Source organism: Rattus rattus, chromosome 14 (genome assembly GCF_011064425.1).
Source record: "Rattus rattus isolate New Zealand chromosome 14, Rrattus_CSIRO_v1, whole genome shotgun sequence".
Lineage (NCBI taxonomy): Eukaryota > Metazoa > Chordata > Mammalia > Rodentia > Muridae > Rattus > Rattus rattus.
In genome coordinates, this window is record NC_046167.1 from 37,547,196 (window position 1) to 37,560,473 (window position 13,278).

The 13,278-nt window shown below is 39.7% G+C and overlaps 1 protein-coding gene across 1 annotated transcript in view; it reads left to right on the forward strand.

The window, feature by feature from the left end:
- The first annotated feature begins 6,986 nt into the window (after positions 1-6,986).
- Vps41 (VPS41 subunit of HOPS complex) overlaps positions 6,987-13,278 on the forward strand; it is a 158,189-nt gene continuing 151,897 nt past the window's right edge. Inside the window, exon 1 of the mRNA XM_032885145.1 lies at positions 6,987-7,052. Coding sequence (XP_032741036.1) covers positions 7,032-7,052 — 21 coding nt within the window. The 5' untranslated portion in view covers positions 6,987-7,031. The remainder of the gene's footprint in view (positions 7,053-13,278) is intronic.

Sequence of the window (13,278 nt, forward strand, 5' to 3'; positions counted from 1 at the left end):
AGATGATTTAATAACAGACCTATATATAATAAATACTCAACACAGAATGTCTCTGTCATTAGGCTTATGGGAGGAGAAAGGGTAGCACCTTCTTGTTTGAGGCAGAGTCTGTAGAAACAGTGAGAGATGGGTACTAAAGGAAATGCTTAGAGAGAGCCTTGAGAGCATGAGGGGAGGAGACACTGCAGAAAGTGTCCCAGAAGCTTATGGTCACCTCTTGGAGAAGCTATGGCCTTTGTTTTGATTATGCCACAGAACTATTTCTCTCAAGTAATTGTCATTTGAACTAAAATGCAAGTACTACTCAAATTAGCCACAGTGAACTAGTTCCAGGAACCTCAGAAGTTCTCAGATTCTCAGATCCTCAAGTCCCTGATGGGAAACAGTATAGACTTACGTCAAACCCACACACATCCTCCTGTCAAATAGAAATCATTTTTTTTTGCTTACTTATAATCCTAATGCAATGTAAATGCCTTGAAAACTGATGTAAATAATTTTCAGTGAGTCGTACATGAGCAATTGTTTTGTTTTGTTTCTTTTCTTTTGGAATATTATCTGAGACTGGTTGAATCTCTAGGTGCAGATCCTGAGCTGTACCACGAGGGAGTCTGATAAAGTTCACCTAAGGGCACTGGCCTGGCTTCACTTCCAGTCTAACCTCACCCACTTCCTCATTTTCTGAATTTACTTCTTTTTGTTGTTCTCCTTTAGCTGTGTACAATTAGAAGGGCTACAGCCTGAGTAGTGGTGGTCAAATCAGGATTTTTGTGATGAAAGGTTCATTTTACTGTGATAAGAGTGGCACTTGTGACAGCTGAGATTCCAGCCTTGTAAGAGCAATAAATGATAGGAGGCAGTGGAAAGACAACAAAATAAAAATAAAGCCCTGTGGTGGTTAAATTTCATTTTCATGGTAAACTACTGTTTAGTCAAGGTCCAAAATATTTGAACTAAGTAATGGTGTTTCTTCCTTTAATTCCTTTCACGGTGACAGCAATATGCCTTGTTATGTTCATATCATCTGCGGAGTTGGCTGTATTATGATTAAATAGCAACCAGACTATCAATGTTTCGTACTATTGTTTTTTTAAAACAAGAATATTTTATTCTTACTAATTAATATTAGCTTATGAATATTAATCAGTAACATTTTAGAGGATGCTTGTTGTTTTCAGTTCGTACAGCAAATCCTCGGTGCTTCCTCCATCCGTCCTCTTCTTGCAGAACTGTGTTAGTTTGCCTTTATGTCTGAAGGGCTCAATATATAAGAGAGCGAAGCTGGGCTCATCTACAAGCATATCTTGACCTAAGATCCTACTGAAAAGCAGACCTTGTTTTGTAAATAGTATTTGGATTTAGTGGCAGGATGTGTCGAGTACTTGGTTTCAAAATTTTGATTGAAAATGAAAGAGTTTTATTATATAATACAGTTTCCTGGCACAGTCAAACACCTGGATTCAGGATAGATTGAATTCATGCTTTAAAAAAAATTGTTTTGTGCTCTTCTGTCAAAAACGTGAAAGCAGTTCCGTAAGTGGGTTGCAGACACACAGCCTATGTCATAATCCTTTCAAACAGATGGTCCCAAAAATACCTGATAGAAAGACACACAGTTGGAATCCCATGCTTACTTTACATTTTAATTTTCCAAAGTTGTATCTCCTAAAACTTGTTTCCTCTAGTTTTCAAAATATCATTTTAACACGTAGTTTGAGATGATCTTAAGTATTGCCTATCAGTACACAACAGTATTTAATGAGTCTTTAAGAGACTTTTTGTGATATTTACAAAAAGAAATGTTATGATAACTTAAAAGGCATCAGTGGCCAGGCCATATCCTTTCAACACATGTTCTTAAGGAAATATTTACCAACTGGACAAGAGCAATGGTAATTAGCTTTACTTAAAACACAGGACAAAAAGAATGTTTATCATGATTAGGATTTTCTCATAGAACAAAGCTATAATAAGCACCACTTAATGAATATTTTAGGATATAGTATTAATTCAAAGTGAGTTTTAAACAGGAATCAGTGAAGAAAACATGATAAAATTTGATTACATGTTTTTATTAGAAAACAAATCTTTAAATACAGAGAAAGAGCAGGATTGGGGGATGGCTGAGGGAGAGGGCATACAGAATACAAAGATGTATTCAGTCATGGCAGCCTGAATTGAGGAGTTACTAATAGCTCTTAAATTGTATGTCATGTACAGATTTTAACTTTCCAATTACATGTATGAACATATGTTAATAATTAAAAAAGAATTATTTTAAAATTCTAATGGGTTTACGCATTTCTGTCCCGTGGATAAGTGCCTCCTGAAAACCCACGTGGTGAAGGCATGGTTGACCACTAGCCTGGTGCTTTCACATATTCTATGGCCTTTAAGAATGAGGATCCAATGAGAGGCATTAGGGGGGTGGATGTCCTTTAGAGGAGGCAGTGAAACCTTGGTCCCCTTTTTCATCCTTTTGCTTTTAGACCATGGAATGTTTTTATTTTCACTCCCACTGTGGACTCTGCCTTTTCTCAGAGAAGGGGAAGCAGTGGAGGGGTCACACACACACACACACACACACACACACACTGGATTAAATGTCCCAAATTGTGAGCTAAAATAAATCTTTTCTCTTTATAAATTGAGTATCTCAGGATTTAAAAAAAGTCATAAAAACTAGAGGCAGGAGTCACCAGTTGACATTTCTGGTCAGTTGTGTATTTAAATAATGTTCCTCATAGTAGAAGACAAAGGTTTCAGTGGGTTCCATTTTGTAAAAACTAAAATGTGAAAGAAATCAAGGTTTATTCTTCATTAAAGATAACATCAATATTATTCTAGCCATTCTTTTCTGGGACAGTTAACTAAAGAAAGGCTAGGACGCTACTTGAAGCAAGTAGTGTAATGTGCTGTGAGTTTGCTTGTCGTTTCATCCTGAAGATTTTAGACAAATAAGGTAGCAGTCTAATACCTAATATCATCTTCTCCCTAAAATAAATTGAGCAGAAAATACAAAAACACCTTGAGGGGAAGGCCAGAGTAACAAGACATAAGCTCAAGACTGGGGAGGTTTCTTGAAACTGCCACTTTGTCAGAAAGTCTAAGAAGCTGATGTTTTCTTAAGGTCACCTTCTCACTTGGAGGAGTTCTCCTCGCTAAGCTTAGAAGCATTATCTCATGAGTGTCAACATTGAAGCCACTGTATTATTTAAAATGAGATAAGGATATTATGAATAGAATGGGTATCATAAGTTACTAAGTTCCTATATTGTTTCAAACCTGTAGAGACAACAAATGACTGTAGAGACAGATCTTTCAAGTCAGCAAACCACTCTGTAAATAGACAAGCTGAGGTCAGGTCTCTAATACCAAGTAACAAGTTTCAAGTCTTATATAGGCATACCGCTTAACAGAGTTTCCCCTCCCATAGCTTGAAGGGAGAGGGTGAACAAACAATGTGTATTAAAATGTATGTGATCTGATATAGAATTAACGACTGTTAGGCCAATCATTTTTCAAGCTTCAACCTATGTCTGTATAATCTGAGGTCATTATTGCAAATCAATTATTGTCCAGTAAGTCACTCAAAAGGACTTACTGAATAATTGGAGTTCTGTTCTAACGATAATAATAATTCTAATAATTCAGTTCTAATGAGGTCCCAGGTGGTCTGTGAAGAGTCCTTTGAGTAGCAAGAAGTGCTAGGACCTTTCAGATAAGGGAACCTGAAGCTCCCACAGGAGAAAACTTGGAGTTCAGAGGTTTTTATGCCAATTTTATTCTGCCTAGTAGCCCAGAATGAACCTAGCCTGTAGTAGGTTTAAAGTTTGTATGCTTGGGCCACTTCACTTCCCTCGTGCCCAGTGGATCCCCTGCTCACTGTATTTGAATGTAGTGACGATGGCAGATGTGGAGAGCACTGTCTGAGGGCTCTCAGGGATTGAGTGAATAGAGAAGAATGTGTGGCTAACTTCAGCTGCTTCTTCAATCTATCACACAGCTACCCCTTTGAGAAAGAAAACAGCTCAACCATTCTTCATTCCACAAAATTGAAAGTCCACCTGGGCCAGAGCTAGTAAATGAGCTTCCGGCTTTGCTTGCCTAGGCTCGTGTTGCTAGGTTCTTCATTAAAATGTTTCCAGGAGCAGAACTCGTGGAGTGGATGAAAGGATGTGCCCTTCAGAGAATCTTTAGAGAGCGCTCTTTCAACATACAAAACTACAGCTCCATCCAGTTGCTGGAAAAATAAGCACAGACAGACAGGCAGGCAGGCAGGCAGACAGACAGACATACAGACAGGCAGACAGGCAGGCAGGCAGGCAGGGAGGGAGGGAGACAGGAAAATCAGCAATGAAATTAGAGTTGCAGCCCTGGCTGATTTGAGTTTTCCGAAGAACTTTTGCTTCTAATTTTGAAATTATCACCTTATTATTTATTATTTAGTGTACATGTATCTGTGTGTCTATGTGTGAGCATGACATATATTCATATGTGTATTCAGGCTGACTCCTGAAGATGGTGACCTCAAGCACTCTTAACCACTGGTCCATATCTTCATCCTTCAGAGGACCTTTTTAAGGAAGACTTTCAATGGCAGGTAACGTTAAGAAGAATCCCCGCCTAAAAAGAAAGAAGGACTGTGAAGTCATCAAAATTTGAAGGCTGCACATGGTGACACATGCCTTTAATCACAGCACTTGGGAGGCTATGAGTTGTAAGTCCAAGGGGAGCCTGGTCTATATATGGAGATCTAAGCTTGCCAGGGTTGCATAGTAAGACCTGGTCTCAAAAAACTGAACAACAAAATCAAAAACTTTGAAGTGGATGGAGTGGATCACATACTGTTGTCCAGAACAAACCTTCATTTGAGAATTCAGTGGTGACTTTCCCAGCTAGGTATGACTGATTCTTATCAAAATTAAAATGAACAGTAAAACAAGGAGAAAATCATGGTTATAACCATGCTTTTGTCTTCCTCTTTCTTGACTGTGTCTGATCGAAATGGGAGACTGCCAGTCTAAAGAGGATGCAGTCTCAATGGCTTCTGTGGATCCAGTTCACAGTGGAAAAAGGGAGAATGATGGCTTGTGAAAGAAAATCAGAGGAACAGACGGTTTAGGCTTCTTCTATTTCCCATGGAAATTATACTTACGGCTCGCTATGCATCTGCTATCAGAGGCACATTGCCTAGCACTGACTTCTGAGTCAAACAGTATCCATCTTCATCTGCTTGTAAACAATCACAATGGGGCTTGCTGACGACTGACATTCTTTCATAGGAAGAAGTAGGGAGAGCCACTGGACCTCACCTGAGTATCCAACCTCGGATCTCAGCCAGTATCGTGCCACTCTGTCCTATTTGCATATGCCTTCATAGTTTCTGTAAGAGATTAGAGTACATAGGCTATGGGAAAACAAGGAAAAGAAACTCCATCTTTTGTTATGGGAAGGTGAAAACATTGCACCGAAGTTGCTTTGGTCCACTGGTACTCCAGGCAGTAACCCTTCAGCCATGCTTTGTAAACTCGATAAACTTATGGTTTCCTAGGTGAGCTTGATGGATCTGAAGTATGGTTGGTCATTGGTACCTTAGAAAGAAGGAGGTAGGCTCTTTAGGCTCCTGCCAATTAAAAAAACTGCTCACAACAAGGTCTTTCTGTAGCTTGAAGTCCATCATGAATGTTGTTTGGACCTGGGCTGCTTAATAACATATAAAAAACTCTTCGATCAAACATGACCTAGGACCCTTGGTTGTGGGTGTCCAAATTAGGTGAATGATGAGCAGGCTGAAAGAGGGGCCCCAGCAAGAACTGGAGACTATTTAGGCCTTGGGAGAAGACAAGTGTCTGAAAGATGACATCATCATGGTTTCTGGGTCACTGTGGACCATGAGATGAGAAAGCATCATCTAGAGACTAAGGAAAATGCATAGTGTGTGACTTCCTACTAGGCTCGAGTCAGTGCGTGCCACAGGGAAGGTAGGGGTACTGAGGCATCTGCCACAATCTGCCAACTGTGCTGCCCTCTCTGCCTAGCTGCCTAGGACACTAAACAGACAACCGCTGTCCGTGTACAAGACGAGTGGATTCCCACAGAATAAGAAAGATAGTTTATTTTGTCCAGAAACATAGGGTCGGTCAAATTTTCTTAAGGACGTTTTTCAGATTTTACAAATGACAAGCTTACATTTTATCTTGACGACCACCAATGTAAGTTTAGCAATTAAACACTAGAGATTTATAAGATTCACTATTTCTATGTCCGTCGCTATTTTTTCTCTCCTGGGGGCCAGATTTGATTCTCAACAGCTATATGGCAGCTCTCAAATATCTGTATCTCTAATTCCAGGGAATCTGATATGCTCTTCCGGTCTCTGAGGACACGAAGTTCATAAGTGCGCATAGACATACATGCAGACAAAATATCTGTACAAATAAAATTAAATTTTAAATTAAAATGAAAGATGTCAATATAATGTACCAAGATACTAAATCTTTGCAGGTATACACATTATTTTCTTACCGTACACTGCAAACATTCTTTTGTAGCCACTATCACTTTAAAAAGGGAGCGGGCAAGCACTGCAACATATCAGACTCAAGAACATTTGATACGGTAGTCTTAGGCTTCGGAAAGGGATGGATTCTAAACCTAGGCTTCAAGTGTAAGTTTAGTGAGGTCTCTGAGTTACTATCCTTTCCCTGTTAATAGAGAGAAGAGTAGAGATTGCAGAGAGGACTAAACGAGATAATTCATACTTTTACTGTAATCCAGAGCCTGAAATAGAAAGTGCTTAATGCTACATAACAATAGAACGTAGACCAACAACAAAATAAATATCTAGCCTTAACTATAGATATATTGGAGCCTTTTAAACATGACTCTGTTGAGAAAAAAAAGAGAGAGAGAGAGCTGGCTAAGAAACCAGACTGGTGTGCGGGTAAAACTACATTTCCCAGTAGGCTATGGCCCAGGGACTAGTTTCTCCTATTTCCGGGTATGTCATGTGACTCTCAGACTGAGCTATGGCGGAAGCAGAGGAGCAGGTAAACGCTGGCAGAACTAGTTTGGGGCAGCCGGGACATGGAGACCCGAGTGAGGGGTTCTGGGACGCGGAGTACTAGAAACGTGGCAGCTCTGGCCGGGCGAGTTGGGGCGGCCCTTCTCGGCGCGGATAGCGCCTTGCACACCCGCATCATCCTAGCCGGCCTTGCCTGGGCTCAGCCTTTCTGAGGCTTTCATGTTAAATGGAATTTTTCAAAGAAAGCAAGTCAAGAGTGGACTGCTATGCAAGGCTTTAAGGATTATTCCTGTTGCTGGCAAGACTTGGATGGCAACGCCCATCTGCAGCTCAGAAGTGACACTGGGGTTCTGAGTAGAAATTATTGCCTTGTTTTCATACAGATTTTTTGATAGCCACACATACAGGGCGAAAGACAAAATTAAATGAAACTGACAAAATAGAACACTAAGACCAGAACTTGGAAGAGATCCCATAAGTATATGTATATAGGTATATATATGTGTGTATATGCATATAACATATTTACCCCTCATACATTAAATGGCCTGTCTGCCAGTTTCTGTGATGTCCCTTAAGACATATATGGTGATGAGCTCTTTACTGTCCCAAGAGACATTTACTTGTGTACTTTTTACTGTTCACATCTGTGCTTTATTTCGAGTATGCCAAAAGTTAAGTGATTTGACAAGGAAAAATTTGGGTTTTGTTATTGCATTAACAGGAGCCTCTTACCATCAATTATGCAAACTGTCTTTTGCAGTGCAGGTCCAAGGAAAAGAGAAATTGCCTTCACAGCAGACCTTGCTTAGTTTGACTACTGCAAGACAGCTTTTAATGAGCATTTCCATTTCACATTGAAATAAAGTTGTGGTTTTGTAGTAAAGAAAAGTCCAAGTTAGGCTTTTAGATTAGATCCAGTGTGATATATGGAGTAGCCCTTATATGCCCACTCATTGTTGAAGAGGAATTTGCTAAGGCGGTCTGATGTTAAAATGTAGAAAATCAGACAGATAACATGATTCACTGTTGTGCAGTGCTTTCGAGTTTAAAAAGATCCTTACACATGGCATTTGGTCTTTCCAAAAGAATTCTGTGAGGGAAATATTTATTCTGATATGGATGTCATATAAAACCTCTCATGTCGCAAATCCTCTTTTCCAAACTGTGGTAAAACAGTGCCCATATTGTAATTACCCTCAAGGCCTTGAACAGCTACCCCTTCCTCGGTTCTGTGACTTCATTTGCCGCTGTGGTCTTCTTCCCTTACACCAGCCACTCTGTCTCACACGGCCTTTCTTGCTGTTCTGTAAATGGGCCAGGCATGTTCCCATTGCAGAGCCTTTGCTCACGCTGGTCCTTTTCATGATCTCTGATATCTGCAAGGCCTTCTCCCTTGCTTTCCTCATGTTTCTGTAGATTTGTGCTTTCCGATTGCTGCTCCCTGCTCACTCTTTGAAACCACCTTCTGATATCATTCTGCATAATACTTATTTCTTAAACTTTTTATTTCTCCTTGCATATTCTCAATTTTCCATGCCACATGATAAGAATTTATTCAGTACTGATGGCTGATATTGGGATATTGCTTGGTACTTAATATATTAAATGATTGAATTTTACAGATAAATGGATTGAAATGCAGTCAATTTGAACTGTCTCATGCTTACATCTATGTTTTAGTGTCACGTCTCCAAAGCTCATGTTTTCTTCACTACACTACTTTCTTCTTAAAGTATGCTGAAGAACCTAAGTTTAAATATTATATATGAATATACATATGAAATATATATGTATATATGTGAAATATACATATACTTTTTGATGTGGAATTAGCCCTTATTTCAGTGGTTTTCCGTTTAGCCCTTATTTCTGCTGTAATGTTTTAACAGCTGATGTACTATTGGAAAAAAGCCTTTCTTTCCCATTAGTATCAATGTAGCCTTAAGAAAGACCAGTAGTCTACTGTCTGCTGCAGAATGAAGCAAACATTCATAAATTGTCTTCATAAAAATTCATAAAAATTAATATTTGGAAAAGTATAAATAAATAATATTCATATCTTAGTTTAAACATGAGCAGGTTTTTCTTTTTCTTTTTTTTTTCTGGATTGGTGCTGCTAATATTTTGGCACCTTGAATATTATTTGGAAACCATGACATCTTTTTTTCTCCCTTCTGAGTACGTTAGGGGTTGACATGTGTATTAAATGAACTACCATGACAAATTATAGAGGGAGGCAAAGCATTTTCTTGGTACCCTGTATTGTAAATGCAAAATTCCTCCCAAGAGGAATAGCACAAAATTAAGCCCATTGTCTTATCTTTCCTGATTGTTGTGTTCTTTCATGATTGTTTCTACTTTAACTTTATGAATAGCCCAAACGGTGACATCTGCATTGAGTTAACATACTATACATTTTTTTTTGCAGTTTAAAGCTAAAACACTGCTTGAGTAGAGATAAACAGATGTCTTTAAGTCATAATGAAAACCTTGATTTTGCTGAATATAGAAAAAGTACTTTGTAAATGTAACATTTGTGTTTTATAGTTCACAGAAAGCTAATAGCCTCAATTCTGCCTGGAATTCTTTGTAACCAGCAGTTTTGCTTAGTTCTGGAACGATTTATAGGTGGCTTTCATAGTCACAGATGCCCAACAGTGTTTGTCCCGACCTCTCATGAATAACACTCTGCTTGAAGTCTGGTTGGTGGTGTATTTGTCTCCTACAAATTGCTGAATCCTCAGAATGAGGACTATAGCTTACTCATGTCTGTATCTCCCCAGGAGCTAGTAGTTTTCAAACCCAACGTGAATTTAATAGAAAGAGAAAGAGAACACTCGTAATTGTCACATTGTGAATTCTCTTCAGTATAGTTTGTATGTATCATTGTATCATATTTAAAATGTTGGGATGTTAGTAATTCACGTGTAATATGAATCATCTTCTCCACACTTCTTTCTCTTAGCCTCCATCCGCTCTACTCAGCCACAAAATTAACCATTTGGTCCTTGGCTGGATGAGACAGTTTTTGTTTTGATTTCCACTGCTGCATCTTAGAAATTAGGGGAATTTCATCCTTATTGTAGGTTATCAGATGGTACAGTCCATGCCTATGAATAGCTCCACGCGTATAAAATAAAAATGAGGTTTGTCTGTATTTCAGTGCCTCTATGTTTTTTTTTCTTTTAAATTTATTCTCTAAGACTTATTGTTATGAAATCTATTGAAGTGGTTAGGGGGAAATAGTTAAAGTATAAATAGGACAAAGATTAATCATCCATATCCTGGTTTGGCTGGGGCAACCAAAGCTGGGCTGTAAAAGAAAGTGAATGTTTAAAAATAGCCAGTGCTTTTCAAGTTTAAGTCTCAGGTTGGTACCATGGACTTATAGCCATGACAGCGAAACTCACGTTGAAGCAGCAGGACACCTGCCTTGAGTCCGCTGCCTAGGCTGTCCCCATTGAGTTCCATTGTAATCAGAGATTCTACTTAAAGCTGGAAACCATTAGGATCCCTGTGGAATTGAGGCAGGGCTAAGCAGAAGGAACACCCTAAGGAAAATCTCATTGGAGATCACAAACTGAGGACCGGGAGACCACCGCTGGTCCATTGAGGTTGTCAGTAATCAGTCTGATCTGTGCCTTGGGAAGAAAATCTAGGTGGCAGCTGTCGAATATCCCAGGGCCGACACAGAGCATTAGGGGAAGTTCTTCAGGCGGATGCTTTGAGTTTGGGGGATAGGTTTGGAAAAGAAAGGTAAATTGCTGAGTTTATTGTTAAGCTTGGGGCTTAGGTTTGCGTGGCTATTTCATTTGTGTCAGTGGATATCTGCTGGCTCATCACCTCTGCTTCAGCCAAACAAACCAGCCCCCAAACCAACCAACCAACCAACCAACCAAACAAGCAAAAAATAAAACTCACCTCTCTCCCCTAGGTTTTGGTTGGACATGAAGTTCCCCGGTTCGGTGATTTTTAAGTATATTATTATATTATTCAGTGGAATTAAGTGCATTCAGAGTGCTGTGCATCCATTTATCTCGGGAGCTTTTTACACACTGATAGCTCCTCATTCCCACATTGCTCTGAAAAATCTCTATTTCACTTCTATCCTACATGTAGAAAGCCACGCAGTATTCGTGGAGTGTTTTGGTGAGGTTGACTTACATTACACACAGAACAACACAGTCCTAGCTTACATTCTCGGGGGATTCAAATATGAGATTTCTTGAGACTAAAAATGTTGAAAACGAAGCAGTTTTTAACAGTAACTTTTCTCATGGTTCAGTCCTGTTCCTCGGGTTTGCATTTTCATGCCTTTTATTTACTTCTTTGTAGAAGGGTTGGTCAAAGAATGAAGCTAAGAAACTATGCTGGGCTCATACCTGATGTTTATCATGGACAGAAGTGTAGATGTGCTCAGGTAGTTGGTGCTAATGCTAACCGGAGGTCTTTTTTTTTTTTTTTTTTTTTTTTTTTTTTTATTGTTTGGTTTTTTTTTTTTTTTTTTTTTTTTTTTTCTTGTGTTTTTCTTATTTTCTTTTCTTTTTTTTTTCCCTTTCCTGGTTTTCGGGCCTTTTTCCCCCTTTTCCATCCCCCTCCCCTTCTTTATGGGTGTTCCCCTCCCAACCCTCCCCCCCTTGCTGCCCTCCCCCCAACAATCAGTTCACTGGGGGTTCAGTCTTAGCAGGACCCAGGGCTTCCCCTTCCACTGGTGCTCTTACTAGGATATTCATTGCTTCCTATGAGGTCAGAGTCCAGGGTCAGTCCATGTATAGTCTTTAGGTAGTGGCTTAGTCCCTGGAAGCTCTGGTTGCTTGGCATTGTTGTTCATATGGTGTCTCCAGCCCCTTCAAGCTCTTCCAGTTCTTTCTCTGATTCCTTCATCGGGGGTCCCGTTCTCAGTTCTGTGGTTTGCTGCTGGCATTCGCCTCTGTATTTGCTGTATTCTGGCTGTGTCTCTCAGGATCGATCTACATCTGGCTCCTGTCGGCCTGCACGTCTTTACTTCATCGATCTTGTCTAATTGGGTGGCTGTATATGTATGGGCCACATGTGGGGCAGGCTCTGAATGGGTGTTCCTTCTGTGTCTATTTTAATCTTTGCCTCTCTATTCCCTGCCAAGGGTATTCTTGTTCCCCTTTTAAAGAAGGAGTGAAGCATTCACATTTTGATCATCCATCTTGAGTTTCATGTGTTCTATTCATCTAGAGTAATTCAAGCATTTGGGCTAATAGCCACTTATCAATGAGTGCATACCATGTGCGTTTTTCTGTGATTGGGTTACCTCACTCAGGATGATATTTTCCAGTTCCAACCATTTGCCTATGAATTTCATTAAGGCATTGTTTTTGATAGCTGAGTTATATTCCATTGTGTAGATGTACCACATTTTCTGTATCCATTCCTCTGTTGAAGGGCATCTGGGTTCTTTCCAGCTTCTGGCTATTATAAATAAGGCTGCTATGAACATAGTGGAGCACGTGTCTTTTTTATATGTTGGGGCATCTTCTGGGTATATGCCCAAGAGAGGTATAGCTGGATCCTCAGGCAGTTCAATGTCCAATTTTCTGAAGAACCTCCAGACTGATTTCCAGAATGGTTTTACCAGTCTGCAATCCCACCAACAATGGAGGAGTGTTCCTCTTTCTCCACATCCTCACCAGCATTTGTTGTCACCTGAGTTTTTGATCTTAGCCATTCTCACTGATGTGAGGTGAAATCTCAGGGTTGTTTTGATTTGCATTTCCCTTATGACTAAAGATGTTGAACATTTCTTTAGGTGTTTCTCAGCCATTCGGCATTCCTCAGCTGTGAATTCTTTGTTTAGCTCTGAACCCCATTTTTTAATAGGGTTATTTGTTTCCCTGCGGTCTAACTTCTTGAGTTCTTTGTATATTTTGGATATAAGACCTCTATCTGTTGTAGGATTGGTAAAGATCTTTTCCCAATCTGTTGGTTGCCGTTTTGTCCTAACCACAGTGTCCTTTGCCTTACAGAAGCTTTGCAGTTTTATGAGATCCCATTTGTTGATTCTTGGTCTTAGAGCATAAGCCACTGGTGTTTTGTTCAGGAAATTTTTTCCAGTGCCCATGTGTTCGAGATGCTGCCCTAGTTTTTCTTCTATTAGTTTGAGTGTATCTGGTTTGATGTGGACTGACCGGAGGTCTTAATGGAGTCCTGGAGCACATTCTCAGCTTTTGCCAGCTGGAGGAAACTGCACAGCCCAAGTTATCCTTGAGATTTGCAAG